The 19,552-nt window shown below is 39.0% G+C and overlaps 1 protein-coding gene and 1 long non-coding RNA gene across 4 annotated transcripts in view; one reads left to right on the top strand and one right to left on the bottom strand.

Moving 5' to 3' along the window:
• AIG1 (androgen induced 1) overlaps nucleotides 1-19,109 on the top strand; it is a 326,962-nt gene extending 307,853 nt beyond the window's left edge. For 2 of the 3 annotated variants that reach the window (XM_065543485.2, XM_074037157.1), the window contains 2 exons: nucleotides 1,386-1,484; nucleotides 13,964-19,109. In XM_065543485.2, the coding sequence (XP_065399557.1) occupies nucleotides 1,386-1,484; nucleotides 13,964-14,077 (213 nt within the window). In that variant the 3' untranslated portion in view covers nucleotides 14,078-19,109. Of the gene's footprint in view, nucleotides 1-1,385; nucleotides 1,485-13,963 lie in introns of those variants that run through there. The other variant, XR_012433499.1, reaches the window with a different exon arrangement.
• LOC141410065 (uncharacterized) lies at nucleotides 6,711-16,898 on the bottom strand. Its single transcript, XR_012433501.1, has 2 exons — nucleotides 15,130-16,898; nucleotides 6,711-7,255 (listed from the first exon to the last, which is right to left on the bottom strand). It is a non-coding gene; the product is annotated as an uncharacterized lncRNA (long non-coding RNA).
• Nucleotides 19,110-19,552: the final 443 nt, after the last annotated feature.

A 19,552-nucleotide genomic window follows, 5' to 3' on the forward strand; every position in this document is an offset into this window, starting at 1 on the left:
CTGGAGGAATGACAGGCGAGGGGGCCTGAGACAAGGGTGTGGGTGTGGGTTCAGAGTGGGCCTGGGATTCTGCCAGCCCCCCTGCTAACCTGAACAGTATTCTTTTGTGCTCCCCACCATACGGGATGGCAATGGAAATAATTTGTTCCTGGACATTGGACATTCTACAGTTAAATTGTTTAAGGATTGTTAAGTGATTAGCATATTGATGATTGCCAGAGACCCCAAAACTCTGTCCCCAACATCCTCCAACATTCCCTTATTTCTGTCACTGTCCCAGCCATGGCCCCTTCAGTTAGTGTAAAGGGGCAATCGTAAGAAACAGCAGAGAGACGAGAAAAGGGAGAAATGAACAGAATAACACCGTTCATTGCCTTTTGTGACATATTCCCAAGCTTGCCTTCCTGAAGCTGAAAGAAAACTAATCTTTCTGAAACAAAAGGAAATGAATAGTCAGTTCAAACAGCGTAGTTCTTAGGAACTCCAGCTGTAGATCCAGACAGGTATGACTTTGATTCCCACTTCTGCCATTCACTGGCTGGGAGACCCTGTTACTAACCTCTATAAACCTCAGTTTTCTCATCCAGAAAGTGGAGATAATAATGTCTCCTTCTTCGCAGAGCTATTGTAAACATTCAAAGAGCTGGCTGTGAAGATGGCCTCACTTCTAATAAGAATTCAAGAGATAAAAGGCAGTGCTACTTTTTCAATGTAATGTGGTTGGAACTAAAGGGCGAATTCAAAGTGTAAGGTAATTTGCTGACCTTCATGAGTTCACAATGCAACTGAAGAAATGGAACACAAAGGAAAGATAAACAACAATGTAATTCAAGAAAAGATCAGTGTTTTTCCAACATGCCACATCTATAAATTACCCCAAAGAGAAATTGTCCACTTGTCTCTAATTAATGAAAAATAAAACCTGAATGTAAATCTTGTTAATTACAACAACAAAAAGAAAACATTAGTGTTATAAATGATAGTTATGGTCAGGGTTCTGAGACAAGAGAAATTTGTGAAGACTGAGGGAGGAAGTCAAGATGCTATAAAGGGCAAATAATTTTTTAACTTTAAAAAAATAGTAATTTTTAATGTAAACAATTCCTATGCAGTGTTCATCATCCTTAAAGTTTGGAGGTAGTGGAAAATTACATAAGATTTTGAAGGATTAAATGTATGACTACACATATTAAAATTGGCCTGAGTCTTAGTCTTTTGCCTTAATAGCTATAGGAGTCATATCAAAAGAGAAAACTGGAATAAACTGTTAAAAAAATTATTTTGAAGGGGGTTATAAGGTTGCTTGCCCCATCCCATGATCTTAGACAACTTGTAGGGATGGTCAACCACTGATAATACCAGCTCCTATTACCCATCTCTTTTAGGTGTTCTTCAAACTAATCAACCACAAGTCAAGGTCACCTTTTGGACATTCCATACCACCATGTCCTCAACTCTTATGTTGCCTGCAAGGACCAATCCAGGTCAGGTGATAAAAAAAATTTTTTTTCTCAAATAAATTTATTATTATTAATTATTTCACATATTAATACACATAAAATTTGGTTAACAAACAGTAGTCGTTGTTCCTCTAATCTTTTTAAAATCTCTTTGCCTTTTTGCTCTACTTTCTTGGAAATTTCTTGATTTTATCTTCTAATTCTTCAATTGAGTTCTTCAACTGCTAACACTTTTTTAATTTCCAAAGGCTCTTTTCTGGTTTCTTGGATGTTCCCATCATATAGCATCCTGTTCTTGCTTTCTGTCTACAATGTCTTCTTTTGTTTCTTGAGGATATCAGTAAAGTTTTAAATACATTCTTTCTTTCGCCATAGCTTTTTTTTCTGCAGGTTACTTTTGCTGCTTGTTTCCTTTCTTGTCTCTTTTTCATTTTAGGGACTTTCCTCAGAAGTGACAGAGTTCTTGGCTATCTCTTCATATTTAAGAGAGGAACACTAAAAAATCAGTATGTAACTCTAAGTAGGTGGGAGGAATTGTCCACTAAACACTTCACATTAGCGGATTTATCTGCACAGTTTGATGCTATCCAGTTTTATTATCTGTATGTCCTTCTTGTTGGGTTTATGAGATACTCTGAGAAGGCTCTTTCAAACTCCTGCCTGGAGGATTGGATGGTCCAAGGCCTGGTTATCAGTGTTCCCGCAGTCAAATAGGGAAGAGGCCTCAGAGGAGGCAATGTGTCAGCACAGCGGATTTAGTTTCATAGGTTTGTGTGATGTGTGTATATACTCTGCATAGTCGTAGAGATGACAGAGAGAGAATAAGTCACATAATTACCTAATGCACTTTCTGATTTTCAAACGATGACATGTAAAAAGATGGGTAATAGAAACTGGTATGATCAGTGGTTGACCATCCCTACAAGATATCTAAGATCATGAGACAGGGATGAGCAACCTCATAACCCTCTCCACAATTATTATTGCCTAGCCTGAAACCTCAGAGTTTAAAAATGGTGAAGTGTTTGGAGGAGAATGGAGGGAGACTAAAATTGTATGAAATTATTTGTCTTCAACTAAGATAATTCAAGTACAGTCATGCACTGCATAACGTTTCTGTAATGAATCACATATATGACAGTGGTCCAATAAGATTATACTATATTTTTACTGTACCTTTTCTACATTTAGTATGTTTAGATACACAAATACTTCTCATTGTGTTACAATTGCCTAAATTATTCAGTACAATAACATGTTGTAATTTTCTAGCATAGAAGCAATAAGCCATAGCATATAACCTAGATGTGTAGTAGGCTGTACCATCTATGTTTGTGGAAATGCACTTTATGATATTCAAACAATGACAAAATCACCTAATGGTACATTTCTCTAAATGTACCCCCATCGTTGAGTGTTGCATGAATGTACATATTTTATTATGACCAAGAAAATTAGGCTTAAATCCTTTAAAAAATATTTAAAATACAATTATATGTTTAATAAAAAATATATAATATTCTAGAGTATGTATAAGCATAGAAAATATAGTTCATGTATCAAAATGCCATCCATGGGATGATGTAAAATATACACATCAAACCTCCTACTCTATAAACAGAAATTATACCTTCTTTTACAAGTCCACATAGAACACGCATAAAAATAGACATACATTAACCCACAAAGAAAGTCTCAATAGATTCCTAAAATAAATAGACTCATGTGCAGATGTCATGGGACAAACTTTACCACTTAATTGTCTAAAAAGCCAGGCATAGTAGCTTGCACCTGGAACCCCAGCACTTTGGGAGGCCCAGGAGAGAGGATCACTTTTGAGGTCCAGGTTTTGAGACCAACCTGGGCAACTTAGTGAGATTCCATTTCTAAAAAAATATTTAAACTTTACCAGGTATAGTGGTACACCCACATAGTCCTATCTACACAGGAGGCTTAGGTGGGAGGATCACTTGAGTACAGGAGTTTGAGACTGCAGCAAGCTATGATTGTGCCATTACACTCCAGCCTAGGTGAGTGAGACCCCATCTCTTAAAAAAAAAAAATCCAAGGAGAGTTGGAAGACTTCATAGGTAAAATCATGTTCAAAATTTAAAAGTATAAGCATAAATGCACCCAGTACAGATGCAAACAGTGAGCTTCCTTGGCAAAGATGAGGGGCAAATTTGCTAATGTTTCTAGAGAACAGAGCCTAAATAAAGAAGTAAAGAGTCAGAGCAGACAAGGAGGATGGAAAGGTCCTTCCCTTAGCTTCCATTTGCAAGTTTGGGTTTCATCTTATGGGGAAATTTGTGGGATTTTGAGCAGTAAGTAACTAGGGCAGATTTGCATTTTAGAAAGATTGCCCCAGTTTCTATGTGGAGGCTAAAAGCAGGAGACCTTAGCTTTAATAAAATCATAAAGTAAAGGCATAGAAATGAAAATGAGGGCTAAGTCGGAGAATTATTTACAGCAATGCTGTCCAATAGAACTTCCTGCAATGCTGGGAATATCCTGTGTCTGCACTGTCTAATAGGATAGCCACTAGCCATATGAAGCTATTGAGCATTCGAGGTGTGTCTAGTACAACGAAGGAACTTAATTTCTAACTTTATTTTATTTTAATTAAGTTAAATAACCATGGGAGTTCACTGAATAGTGTAGCTTTAGAAGGTGTGTGTGTGCATTTCTAAAATTTAAAAAATATCTTCACTGAGGTACAGTTGGCATAAATTTCCCACACTTAAAACACACATTTTGAAGTTTTGATGTAGGTATATACCATGAAATCATGACCACAGTCGAGATAGTGAGTATATCCATCACTCCCAAAGGTTTATATAAAATTAATGCACCTGAAAAGCAGATATTGGATAAATATGGAAGGACTCTGAATTTTATCAGCTATTTCTTTGTCTGCTTTAAGGATGAAAATGTAGCAATAAAACTTCACAAAACCTTATGCCATTTTTGTTTATTTTTTGCAATTTCAACATTATATAAAGAACCATACAGCTAAAGCAAAAGTTTTAGAATGGGAATGGAAAGTAAGAAATTCAGAAATGGATTCAGGGCACAGAAAAGAATGAAGCAGTTTCTGTACCATGGTTCTTCTTTTGCCTCAAGGGAAGTGCTGTCAACTCTTCCTGAAGAATTTTTCGCATGAAATTTGGGTTACATCCAATAAATTACCATTAAGTTCCATTGTCCTTGAAAATTTCACCGAGATTAAAAATCTTCTGTATGTACTGCTTTTTTTTGTTTGTTTTCAGTTTACACATTTTACCACTTAAAATTGGTGTATCAGTGTATTTCTGTCTGAAACACACATGTGCTAACACGGGTAAGTTAACTATTTTCAATATTTCTGAGAAATATACAACAATTTGGCAGAAATTTAATGGAGAAGAATTTTCTCTCTCACCCCTGCCCCCCCCCTCCACCCAACACACACACAACCTTTTTTTTAAGAAACAGCTTGTGGCCCAAGCTGGAGTGCAGTGGCACCATCACAACTCGCTGCAGCCTTGAAGTCCTGGGACCCAGCGATCCTCCCACCTCAGCCTCTGCAGTAGCTGGGACTACAGGTGCATGCCACCACATCTGGCTAATTTGTTTTCATTTTTTGCAGAAACGGGGTCTTCCTATGTTGCCCAGGCTGGTCATGAAATTCTGGGCTCAAGTGTTCCTCCCACCTCAGCCTTCCAGAGCACTGCAATCACAGGTGGGCACCACCATGCCTGGTCTATTTTCACCTTTTCTTTTCCTTTTTTCTTTTCTTTTCTTTCTTGATGGAGTCTTGCTCTTGTCGCCCAGACTGGAGTGCAGTGGCGCGATCTCAGATCACTGCAACCTCCACCTCCAGGGTTCAAGCGATTCTCCTTTCTCAGCCTCCCAAGCAGCTGGGATTACAGGCATGTGCCACCACACCCGGTTAACTTTGCATTCTTAGTCAAGACAGGGTTTCACCATGTGGGCCAGACTGGTCTCAAACTCCTGACCTCAAGTGATTCATCCGCCTTGGCCTTCCAAAGTGCTGGGATTACAGGCCTGAGCCACTGTGCCCAGCCCCATTTTCACCCTTGTAAATGAAGAATTTAAAAACAAATTTAAACACATGTAGACTTTAAGCTGAGCTTCTCTTTTTGTCTGAGGCTGTCAGGCTCCCTGGACCTGGGTGCAGTTTCCTGGGCGCAGGCTCCACATGGCACCTGCCACAAACTGGGTGTGCTCCTGGGCATTCTGCCCTCTCCCGAAGGGTTTTTAGAGCAAATTCTTATAATTCTAGGAAAAATTAGTCATGTTGACTTAGGAACTCTCTGTACCTCTTCTCTTAGTGATAAAGCTAAGAAAATTCCTTTTATTCAAAAACCTATTTGTGATAAATCCAAGCACTCTACTTAACATGGGTCATTTTCCCTCACATCATAAACTCTGCCCTGTGTAAAGAAACAGCACTCCGTCCCCCCATCCGTCCATTCATCCGTCCATCCATTTGTCCATCCAACCATCCATCCATCCATCCATCCATCCATCCATCCATCCATCCATCCAATCCATTCATCCATTCATCCATCCATCCATCCATCCATCCATCCATTTATTTCATTCACTAAAGTATTCTGTGTGCCAGGCACTTTTCTCAGAACTGGAGATACAACAGTGAACAATAAGAACAAAAGTCCTACTCTCATTCCTACACGCAGCCTCGCTAGTGGACATGTGTAAGACAGAACATTAATACAACAACAACAAATATATAGCAGGTCATATAAGGATAAGTACTACAGCGAAAATAAAATTGAATAAAGGTGATAACAATTGCCAGAGGAATGAGAGAAGTTATTTTATCAAGAAAGTCACTGATAAGGTGATATTTGATTATATTTTTGCAGCTAATGGAATCCGCAATGTGAATACTTAAGGAAAAGGCCCTGAGGCAAGGTTTTTTTTGCAGGGGTGGGGTGTATTTCGGACTGGCTGGGGCTGAGCAAGCTAGAAGTTAGGGATGGAGCAGGGAGTCAGACCATAAGAGGCATGGGAAGTATTATTATAAGGACTTTGGTTTTTACCCTAACAGACATAAAAAGTTATTGGAAGGTTTCAAATAGAGTTGTGATGTTATCCAGCATGTTATTTGTTGTTTTTTTACAGACTTGGTTTCTCTCTGTCGCCCAGGCTGGGGTGCAGTGATGTGATCATAGCTCACTGCAGCCTCCAAGTCCTCAGCTTAAGTCATCCTCTCGCCTTGGTTTCTCAAAGTGTTGGGATTACAGGTGTGAGCCACCGCACCCAGCTAGCATGTTTTTTAATGGATCAGCCTGAGACTACTGTGGTGAGAATTGACAGGATGTTGTAAGCAGAATAATGTCTATGTCTTCATCCCTGGAACCTCTGAATGTGTTATATCTCATGGCAAAGGAGAGTTAAGATTGCAGATGGAATTAAGGTTGCTAATCAGATTTGAGGAGATAGGGAGATTATCCTGTATTATCCTGCTGGACCCAATGTAACCACCAGCACTCTTATAAATGAAAGAGGGAGACAGAAAAGAAAAATTAGGAAAATATAAATAATCCATTAACATAATAAACACAACCACAAGGAAGAAGTGTTGAGTGAACATCTGAATGAACAAAGATTAAATTACATAATTCTGGGGCAGTTTTTATTATTCACATGTCTCTAGGGAAGAAGGATACTGTTTAATCATAAAATTGCTCAGATTTTACTGTAAAGTAAGTTTCAGTTCTCTATATCTTCATACAGTTGCACTTGGTAAAGTGATACAGCTTTATCTGAAAAAAAAAAAAAGAAAAAGTAGTCCTAATATAATACAGAAATATTTTCCAGATCAAATCTTACTTTCACACTCATGGAGTAAAAATTTTTCACTGAGTTGAAACATATTAAACCATGCTCATTATTTTATATGCCTAGGAAAATTTTGAATTCTTCATATTACTTTTCCCAGGCTTCCAGATGGGTTCTAAGAAAAGCTCTAGTGAGATTGTATTTCGTCTGTATGGTTAAAAGAAGGAGTATTAGCAGTCTCCTCATTTAGTGGTGGTTTTCAGTCCAAATTCCAGATTAAGGAGGTTTAAGTTTCTGCAATTACAGCTTTTAAAATCACAGCAATGGATCTTCACAGGTTTACCTTCATTACAAACTGTATCACTAAAATGATGAGAGAAAATAGTATCTTTTAAAATTCTTTTGTAGATCCATTCTCTGGGTGTTATGGAGATCTCTCATCTTAACTCTAACACCTTTACGATATCCAAGGAGAAAATCAGGTGCATGGATGGCAGGTCAACTTCGGGTATTCCTCTCTTATTAATCACTATTTTCATGGGGCCATAGAACTTCCTGTGGTTAATGGTTGACACCTTCTGGTGGCCTGCAGGACAGGTGGCAAACTCAGATATATTAAGACTCAAAGGGGGTCTTGAGAGGTCCTTGAAATCTATTTCTCTGCCTTCAGGCAGAACCACTGGGGAAATATGAGATACTATCATAGTTTTAAAAGACTTTCAAGAAAGTATATTCCAGGACATAAGAACAATAACTCCAGAAAGAAAAAAAAAAAAAAAAAACAACCCCTCAGTGTCTAGTAACCCTCAGTGTCAACACTTATTTTCACTGTGGACCTATTTTAAATGAATAAGCCTGGAAAATAGATACATGGCACAACTGATCTCTGGATGTCAACACATCAGTCAATTGCATATGACTCCCTAGAAAGTATATGTAACTCACAACTGCACCTTACAAAAGAAGAGTTCAAAGTCCCCATCATTTCTAAAGGGATTCTAAGCCAGAGTTACTTCCATTCTTTTCAGAATAAAACAGTGATTTCGGGAAGGTGAAACCACCTGTCACATTTCTGTTTACCAGAACCAGTCAAGATTTGGGCTTTTCAAACTGCTTTGCCATTTTGTTTCTTCTCCTCGTTGAAATTTACTTTTCATAGGAAACATGAAGGTGAACATGTACTTTAAGGACTTAAAAGGAAATACACTCTTTAAATGTTAACGATGTCTATAATTATTTAGCACCTGCTTAAATAAAGACAGGAATTGCTCCAGAGTGTTACTTATTTTCATTGATCATAGGATCATAGAGAAGAAGGCAGAATTCTGTTGGGGGGAAAAATAACACCCCAAGAGAATGACAAGGGGAAACTGCTGAAAAACTATGATAGTTACAAATCAAAACCTTCCCAGGCAACTGCCATATCTCTGGTTTTCCTTGATCACATCAAATCTCAATTCATATAACAAATTACATCATGCTGTGGAGTTTGATGCTCTAACAGCTGTACCATAGAGCCAGGTGATGTCTATGATTACAAATACTTTCTCACACAACTTTTACTTTCTGAGGCTATTATAATAATAGCCTCACGTGTTTGCTTCCTTACTTAATTTTTTAATGTCACTGTTACTAATCCTTACCCAAACTTTTCATCGGAAGCATGAAGTCCCTTTCAATAGGATCAAACACATCAGGCCATCTGTCCATCTCATCATTTTACTTGAATGGTTCTCTCTGGGAGCCTTCCTTCCTTTTGCTCCATGTGCCCAGGCTGCGGCCTGCTCCATGGGTGACATCGTGAGACTTGCTGTGTCCATCCACCTGGAAACTCCCTTTTCTTCTCTCCCAAGTTTGAGCCATTGTTTTGGGGACTCCATGTCTTCCTCTTTCTTGGTTTATTCTTTATTTACATAAGAAAAACCTCAGAGCTAGGCGTGGTGGTTCACAGCTATAATCCCAACAGCTTAGAAGGCCAGAGGCAGGAGGAACGCTTGATGCCAGGAGTTTGAGACCCACCTAGGCAACAAAATGAGATCCTACCTCTACAAAAATGTAAAAAATTAGCCAGGGTGGTGGCACACACCTGTAGTCCCAGCTACCCGGGAGACTGAGCTGGGAGGATTGCTTGAGCCCAGGAGCTGGTGGTTTCAGTGAGCTATGATGACACCACTGCACACTGACCTATGCAACAGCACAAATCGCTGTCTCAATAAAAGAAAGGAATAGAGAAAGAGAAGGAAGGAAGGAAGGAAGGAAGGAAGGAAGGAAGGAAGGAAGGAAGGAAGGAAGGAAGGAAGGAAGGAAGGGAGGGAGGGAGGGACGGAGGGAGGGAGGGAGGGAGGGAGGGAGGTGCCTCCAAAGATTTTCTAAGAGAGAATACATGGGAAGTTGGGGGTTTTTTTGTTTTCTTTTTGTTTTTTGGGTTTTTTTTTTTTTTTTGGTTTCTTTACTTGTTACATGTCTGGATGTGTCTTTATTCTATCTTCATGGTCCATGAATAAGGACACAATTCCAGGTTAGAAATAATTTCCACTCATATTTAAAACCGTGCTTCACTGTTTTTGAGCTTCTTGAGTTGATTCTGAGAAGCCTAATACTTATTATAATCCCCATTTCTTTATCTGCTGTTCTCTTTATGTTTCTGTCTGTCTCTGTCTCTCTCTCTCTCTCAAAACTTTTTGACTTGTCTCTCTATCCCCAGTGTTATTAAATTTCACAATGTGCCCTGGTGTGAGTCTTTTAAATTCAATGGACTGAGCATTGTTAGGCCTTTACAATCTGAAAATATATGTCAGCCAGTTCTCAAAAGTTTTCTTACATTATTTCTATAATATTTTTCCCACTTCCTCTGCTCTCCTTCTCCTACTCTTTCTCTCATTCTGTCTCTCTCTGCATCCTCTCCCCTTGCTCTCTGAAAAGCCATTAGACATTAAAACTCCTATGCTAATTGACATGATTTGGCTCTGTCCCCACCCAAGTATCATCTTGAACTGCAGCTTTCCATAATCCCCACGTGTTGTGGAAGGGACCCGGTGGGAGGTAATCGAATTATGGGGGCAGGCGTTTCCCATGCTGTTCTTGGGATAGTGAATAAGTCTCACTAGAATTGATGGTTTTATAAAAGGGCAGTTTCCCTTCACACACTCTCTTGTCTGCTGCCACGTAAGATGTGACTTTGCTCCTCATTCACCTTCTGCCATAATTGTGATGCCTCCCCAGACATGTGGAACTGTGAGTCCATTAAGCCACTTTCCTTTGTAAATTACCCAGTCTCAGGTATGTCTTTATTAGCAGTGTGAGAACAGACTAATACACTCATCTTTTACAGTTTCAGTACTACACTCACTCTTCTTCTGCTGTGCCTGAAGGCTAAATGGCCCTGGTTCATTATCTCCAAGAATAAATTCTTGTCTCTGACTGAGGTCATGGAAGTTCTCTGTAGAGTGAATTTAACTCCTACTTAAAAGGACTTTTAACCAGACATACAACTTGCCAATAAACATGAAAAGATGCTGAACATCACTAAGCATCAGAGAAATGCAAATTAAAACCACAGTGAGATACCACCTCACACCAGTCAGAATGCCTAGAATTATAATGTCAAAAAAAAAAAAAAAAAAGATGTTGGCAAGGATGTGGAGAAAAGGGAACTCTTATACATTGTTGGTGGGAATGTAAATTCGTTCAACCCCTATGGAAAACAGTATAGAGATTTCTCAAAGAACTAAAAATAGAACTACCATTCAATCCAGCAATCCCACCAGTGGGTATCTACGCAAATGAAAAGGAATCATTATATCAAAAAGACACCTGTACTTCTATGTTTATTGCAACACTATTTACAAGAGCAAGGTCATAAAATCAACATAGGTGTCCATCAGCGGTTGATTGGGTAAAGGAAATGTAGCATTTATACACCATGGAATACTATGCAGCTGTAGAAAAAGAATAATGTCCTTTGCAGCAACTCAGATGGAGCTGGAGGCCATTATCGTAAGTGAATTTGGGAGTGGTAATCTCTACCCTCAGAGGGGCAGTGGGGGTCAGTCATTGAACTCTTATTCTAAAAAATAAAAACATGAAATAAAGTTAAAATTAAGGATGCTTTATGGAATTTCAGGATTTTGATGATGTGTAAAGCTAATGGCAACTCAGTCACAGAAAATCAAATACCACATGTTCTTGCTTATAAGTAGAAGCTAAACAATGGTACACATAGACATAAAGCTAGAAAAAATAGACACTGGAGACTCCAAAAGAGGGGAAGATAGAAAGGTTGAAAAATTACCTATTGGGTAAAAGGTTCACTATTTGGGTGGTGGGCACACTAGAAGCCCAAACCTCACCATTATGCAATATATCCATGTAAAAAACTTGCACATGTACCCTCTGAATCTAAAAATGTTTTAGAATTTAAAGACTTCTGATCAATCCTGCTGTTGTCAGTTTCATTTCTTGCTCCACGTTCAGAGATACCTGGCTCACTGTTGCACTGGAGCAATTGGTTGCTTGAAATTGCTTATAATGGGAGGATGTGCAACCAGAAATCAACAAACACTACAAATCAAAGATTTTCTTGTTTTGCTAGAGTTTCTTAACCAGCACACCACTGTGGGAAGTCCTTACTTCTGAGCCTTCCCAAAGCTCTGTAGCATGCATCAACTGTTTCTTTCATATTCTCTTTCTGCAGATTGTTAGATTTCAGTTGTTCATGCTCTGCCATCAGTCACCAATTAGTTAATCTCCTTTCTTGATCCTAAAGATTTGTTGACATCTATCACCAATTGTCATCTCCTGAAATATATAATTGATATATTTCAGATCTCTGAAGGAATAGAGACTGTGCGCCTTAAGGGCGTAGAACATGGCTCATTCTTCTTTGCATCAACAATATTTAACACTTTCTCAGATACATAATAGGCATCAATAAAAGAAATTTCTCATTAAAACATTTTAGGGCTTATATGCTCTATTTTTTTTCCCTGAGGTCCACTGCTTATACTGAACAGGAAAAATTTAGCCTACATGTTAATAAAATTGTATATTTGGTCCTGGATCATAAAAAAAAAAAAAGTTAAAAGGGCTCATATTCTATAAGGAATTTGGGTCTTCTGCTGATGGACAGAGACGTCGTTCACTGAGATAGACTTTGTGAATTTGGGAGTGGTAATCTCTACCCTCAGAGGGGCAGTGGGGGTCAGTCATTGAACTCTTATTCTAAAAAATAAAAACATGAAATAAAGTTAAAATTAAGGATGCTTTATGGAATTTCAGGGTTTTGATGATGTGTAAAGCTAATGGCAACAGAGCAAAATTTACTCCTTTAAGGAGAGGAGAGCCTGAAAATATTTTTTAAATAAGTAAATATCAAGTTAGAAAGGTTTGGAAAATGGTTGTTAAAATTATAATAAAGCTCTCTACTTTTCTTTTATCTTTTTCTGTTTTTGGATATTGGTCAACTAAATTAAGTATGTAACAAAAATTCAGGTAGGGACTTAATTTGCCCCTACTGGTAACTCACTTGCAGGAGTGCTCCTGGGGCATTAAGAGTGGGTGCTAAAGAAGACTTTTTCAGACCAGAAGGGGAGAAAAGGGCTGCCCAGCATCCATGGGTAAGATAAGGATGTCCCAGGTGGGGAAGATGTTGAAAACATCCTAAGGTGTTTTTACCTTAACACCTTTTGATAAGAGAATCGAAAGAATTTGATTCTCTTTTGATAAGAAAATCAAAAGATGTAAGCTATTGGGGATATTCATGTGGGGTCAGAAAGAGTCACATGCCTTTCCTTCATCTTCTAATACAAAAGACCTCTGATTACTCTGAGGATGACACTGTCACCCACTCAGGGTCGAACTGAGAAAGCCTTGTCCATGAGTTGTGACATAACTATGCTTCATCTTCAGAAGCTGTTGTGGTGGCTACAGCCAAACAGCAAGCACAGAGGAGAAACAGGTGGGGACAAAGACACAAACAGAGGTAGCTATAAAAGCAACATCCACTGAATGAGGCCAAAAAGCACCAAATGCAACAAAAACCAATAAGCAGCAGGCAAATGATTACCAAGGAGAATGAGGTGCCATTTCATCAGAAGGAAGGAGAAAGGATCGGGGAGTCAGCACCCCAGTAACTGTACTGGGCGGGTATTTAGATGCAAAGGCCAGAGCATGATCAATAGTCTCATTAGCTGTTTACAATGCTAAAGTCACTAGGAGAAATAAAACTTGAATATCTATTTACTTAATGGCATTTGTTAAGCTCCTCATCAAATGATGTGCCCAGTATTTTGCTAGATTCTGAGTATGAAACAGTGAGAGAAAAAAATGTGCTTCCTGTCCTCCTTGAGCTTACAGTGTTGGGTCTAAATATTGCTTATAAACAGTACTGTTGGTTTTGTTGTAGTGGAGAACCCAAACACTTCTGCAGTTTTAAGACTTATCCAATTGTGTAATGGGCCACAGACCACACACAAGAGAACACTCAGAGGCCTGTATGGCAGATTTCACCTCCAACCTAAAGATTCACTGGCTTAACTTTGAGTACAGTCACTTGAATTACTTACCGTTACTTGAATTAGTTACTTGAATAGCTACTAAATAGGAACTGGTTTAAATAGTTATGACCTTGTGTAAACTGAAAATAGAAATTCATTAATACTCCCAATCTAATTGCATTTGGAAAATACTTGCAGAATCATGGAGTTGGAAAGTCATTACCTACTCGAAGAGACAATCCAGTCTCCTGCTTCTCTGTTTATTCATTTATGTTGCAAATACTGAGTGCCTACCGCATACCAGCATTGTAAGTACAAATTCCTCACTCTAATGATACTTAAATTTCAGTGTTAAAGACAGACATAGAAAAATAAGAAAAAGTGAATAAATAATTTTCCAGTCATGTTAAGTGCATGAAGAAAAAAAATAAGAAGGCAGAGTAGTGGTTAGGGAAAGATAGGAAGGAAGGGGAAAAAGGGAAAAAAAATGCGGGATGGAGGAAGAGAAAGATGGGGCAGGCACTCTCTTATCCAGAGAGGGTCAGGAAGGCCTTCTCTTCGAGCAGATACCTGTGCATAATGAGGGTCTGAGCCATGCAAAGATCAGGGAGAAGGGCTTTCCAGGCAGGGAGAATAGGAGTGCAGGCCTGAAACTAGACCAGGGCAGCCAAAGCAGAGGGAGGAAAAAATTGTGGGAAAAGTTGTAGTCAGGGGCTAGATCTGCACAGACCACCCTGAGACATTTTCATTTCTCTCTCTCTCTCTCTCTCTCTCTCTGTCTCTCTCTGTGTGTGTGCGTGTGTGTGTGTGTGTGTGTGTGTGTACTTCTTTTTAAATGATGAGAAACTGTTGGAGTGACAGGACTTCTTTTCAGCTGCCAAGCTTTTGGTGTGTGCACTTTTCCTTAACACTTCTTCCAGATTAGGTTCTCCTTAAATTCTGTATGTGGCTGGGAGTGTGGTTATTAGAACTTCCAATGAGAGCACAAAAAATTGGAACTTCCAATGGGAGCACAATTGTTCACAATGATGGTGTGTCTAGGATGAGAATGAGAGAGCCCATTCTATCCCCATCATTGTGAGCATGGAAAATCAGGGGTGACCGCCAGAGAGTAGTTTTCATGTATATTCATATTAGCAGGGCTTCCTCCATGACCCTCCATCTCAATGAAGAGAGAACTTATTTTCATGTCCACATTGTGGATATACCAGTTCTTTCTCATCCGACATGTAGACATGTAACTGGGAGTGTTGCAACAGGCCAGGTCAATAGAATGGAATAACAACAGTGTCTTAGTCAACTCAGGCTGCTGTAATAAAGTGCCATAGGCTGAGTGGTTAACGTACAACAGAAACATTTCTTACAGTTCCGGAGGCTGGAAGTCCAAGATCAAGCTGCTAGCATGGTCAGGTTCTGGTGAGGGTCCTCTTCTGAGTGGCGGACTATGGACTTCTTGCTGTGTCTTCACATGGTAGAAAGACAGTTAGCTAGCTCTCTGGCCTTTTCTTATAAGGGCACTTTTTTTTTAAATTATACTTTAAGTTCTAGGGTACGTGTGCACAACATGCAGGTTTGTTACACATGTATACATGTGCCATGTTGGTGTGCTGCACCCATTAACTCATCAGTTACATTAGGTATATCTCTTAATGCTATCCCACCCCCCTCCTCCCACCCCACAACAGGCCCCAGTGTGTGATGTTCCCCTTCCTGTGTCCAAGTGTTCTCATTGTTCAATTCCTACCTATGAGTGAGAACATGCGACGTGGTGGTTTTTTGTCCTTGCGATAGTTTGCTGAGAATGATGATTTCCAGCTTCATCCACGTCCCTACAAAGGACATGAACTCATCCTTTTTTATGGCTGCATAGTATTCCATGGTGTATATGTGCCAAATTTTCTTAATCCAGTCTATCATTGATGGACATTTGGGTTGGTTCCAAGTCTTTGCTATTGTGAATAGTGCTGCAATAAACATACGTGTGCATGTGTCTTTATAGCAGCATGATTTATAATCCTTTGGGTATATACCCAGTAATGGGATGACTGGGTCAAATGGTATTTCTAGTTTCAGATCCTTGAGGAATCGCCACACTGTCTTCCACAATGGTCGAACTAGTTTACAGTCCCACCAACAGTGCTCCACCCTCATGACCTAATCACCTTCTAATGGCTCCATCTTCAAATACCGTCACATTGGGATTAGGCTTTCAACATAAAATTTTGAGGAGACACAAACGTTCAGTCCATTGCAAATAACTGCTATCATAGAGCTCCTATCAAGTGCCATTTGCTGTGTACTTAAATACATCATCTCTAATTTTCAAAACCATCTCCTAAAATACCACCTTTTTTTTTTATAGGAGAGGAACCTGAAGCTTAGATAGATTATGGAACTCACTCGAGATCCTACAAGAAGTGGCAATGCCAGGATTTGAGTCCAGAATTGACAAAGCTTTTATTCTTTGCATTCTACCATGCTGCCTCCAAATAGGTCAAATGACTAGAAAAAAAGATTTAGGTTCATAATTGTCACTATACATTTTTCCTACTATGTGAACAATTATGAACAATTCCATATGTGTCCAATTTTATAACAATAAAGCGCAAAAGAACATCTGTATATTTTTGTTGTAGGGTAGCAGCCTTGGAATTTGTATCTTAGTTTATTATATTAGATATTTCTTGAAATAAGCAGACCTTAATTGAAAACTGGAAAATATTTATCATATCTAATATGAGTATTTTTAAATAAATAATTTTACTTAAGGAATTTCCTAGAACCTGAAACTGCTTTACTACATATAATAAATCTTATTTATACATCAGTGTACCGTGGGAAGTTAAAAAAAAATCTTACTTAAATACGGACATACAGCTAAACTGCAGAGAACAAAGTATTATTTGAGCATTATTTATAAGTACTGGTACTTTTCTGTTGCTATTTTTCTAACAGAATCTGGCTCAGGACTGTCTCATTTTCATTTTCACCTCTCTGTCCTTGGTTTTGTTAATTCCATGTATTTTAACTTTGCACTTCTTGGAGCATAGCTGGCTCTCTCTCTCTCTCTCTCTCTCTCTCTCTCTCTCTCTCTCTCTGTGTGTGTGTGTGTGTGTGTGTGTGTGTGTGTGTCTTTGTCTGGCTCTCTCTCACACACGCACACACCCCCCTGTGTGCACACCTTCCACAGAAAAATTAACTCCATGGAAGATTGTTGTGCAGAATAGAATGCATTTTGCCAGACCAACAAATCAGAGACAAGCCAACTATCAGGCTCCAGATCTGGTGTCCCACTAACTCCTTTATGTAGCTCAGTGCTGGAGTAACACACTCCAGGTAAAGATTTTGCCCTGGTGGCTATAGACTATGAACCTGCTACACTCGTCTTCACACATCAATGAGCATTAGATAGCCGGATTAGAGCATTAAATGTTCAAGATGTTCTCATTCAATCTCCATGATAAATAGATAACAAAGTCAAGGTCTTACTAAGGGGTTACTTGATAGTTAGGAGGTGAAATGGGACTAGAATCCAGGTCTTCTTACCTCTAGGAAAATTGTCCTCCTTCAAAACACCATGCTTTCCCCTGAATTTGAGATCACAAAAAAAAAAACAAAACAAAAAAAAACTATGTCTTCTAGAAAAAAACCTGAATTAGAACACATCTATATGAAGATCCTTGTCCTCTGATAGCAATCACCTGTGATTTCTCAGGATAGAGCTCATTCTTCTTCCCCATCTTCCCAGTCCAGTGATAGTAACTTCTTTCCTTTGAAATGCTGCAATGCCTGTGAGCACTCACCTGTAGGGACTTCAGAATTCAGAACAAATCCTTGCTAAAATGGAAGGGCGGCAGAAAGAACATTGCCTCTTCCTGTGTAGAACTTTTATGGGATTTCTCCCAAGTGTGTAATATGTGTGTGGTTGTATTTTATGAAACTTTCATGAGATCACTTCATTTCAGTTCTCCTCTGCCTTTTGCGGTAATCCTGCTCCTATTATTTTTCTGTTAACTGAGATTTTATTTTTAAATATTACATTGTGATTATGAAAAGACGTTCTTTATTCTCAGAGCCACACTCATGTATATGTAACTTCTTCTGACTTATGTGGAAGCAACTCCCACATTAGAGTTTCAGCCTTGGTCCCACAATTTGCAAGCATTAAATGGAAGCCTCAGATTGCAATGCAAATTATAGTACCCAGGGATTGGCAGTATAATCACCCAGTTACAAAAAAAGGTAAAGAGGAGAAGAAATTACCATAATGGGCCACAGAAAATACACAAGAGAATGTTCAGAGGCCTACATGGCAGATTTCATCACTATTCTGAAGATATGCTTGCTTTCCTCTGAAAATGTAAGGAAAGATATTGTTGGCTCCACCTTGATGGAACTTGATCTTCAGCTGCTTTTACAATAGTGATGGACTGGGCTGAATTATTCATATCTTCTCATCCAAAGTGTGAAATGGCTAACCAGGATTTGGGATCATTTTAGAAGCTGAACTGCAAAGGATGAGTAGGTTGAAATATGGAAACATGAGGAGTGAGAGAGAACAGCATCTAGCAGGAGGAAGAGGAGCATGCCAAAGTCTCGAGACAGAAAGCCCTGTTTGAAGAGAAGCACAGTCCAGCCAGGCTAGAGCTGGGGTGAGACATTTCTGGCACACAGTGATTTCAACTGAAATCCGGCTTAGAGCCTGGGCCCTGGACCCCAGTGAATCAGCTCATCTGAGGGGGGCACTCCCTCTGATACTTAAACATACTGGGTCAGGGTTCTAGAAAGCCTGCTCTAAGGGGAATGAAGGGAGACCTGAACTCTTCAATATTGCTTCTTAGGATCTCTTCAATTAGCAGCAAATTACTATCTTTCCTAGCTTGATATGTAAAAGAATGCCGAACATAGGAGGTTCTTACTGAAATCATTTGGAAACTGACAAGAAAAAAAGTGGGACTTCAAGAAATATTTTCCCTAAGATTATGACCTCACCAATGCAAGTGTTGGATGGTGTTATAAACAAATGTTTGAAAGATGACTTTAAAATGAAGATATAAGTAATTACATAGTGAGCCTTACCGTTTGCAGCTGAAAAAACAGCTGTTCTATGGGTTCTTGTGACTTTTGAAAATATTTCCAGAGACACAATCACATCTGGACTCCAAAAGTACGGTGCCTTAAACACCACAGAACTGACCGTGATTTGCTCTAGAAAACAGTACTAATTCTACAGGAGGTTCCAGAGATGACAAAGCCCCTGCTGTCAAAATTGCACATGAGGAATTTAAATGGAACTGTTTGATGAAATGTGAGTGATGATATTAAATTCTAAATTAGTATCTTATATTTTATGTTAAGTATGCATGTATAGCTAAATTAATCATTTAAATATAGCTAGGTAGACATTTGACTATCAATTAAATTAGCTCCCCTCAAAAAATGTTGAGATTTATGGAGAGGATCTTCTAATTGGAAAAAAAAACAAAAACAAAAAAACACCATGGGGCTCTACTCTGAATGCCAGGTTCCCTTATATTTTGACATATGCAGTATTTTGAGAGTCAACCCTGCAGGACTTGATAGGTGGGTAGGATGTCGAGTAAGGGAGGAGGATAAGTCAGGTAAGTAGGTGGTGGTATTACCAACTGAACTAGCCAATGGCAGAGACATAGTTTCACAGGTGGGGGTGTGGGCAAAGGGATATTAAAAACTCACTGCTGGCAAGTAGTTGAAAGACAGTATCGGTTTGGCTGCTCTGGTTGGCTCTGCCATCCCAGCCCTTCCCCA

Source organism: Macaca fascicularis, chromosome 4 (genome assembly GCF_037993035.2).
Source record: "Macaca fascicularis isolate 582-1 chromosome 4, T2T-MFA8v1.1".
NCBI lineage: Eukaryota > Metazoa > Chordata > Mammalia > Primates > Cercopithecidae > Macaca > Macaca fascicularis.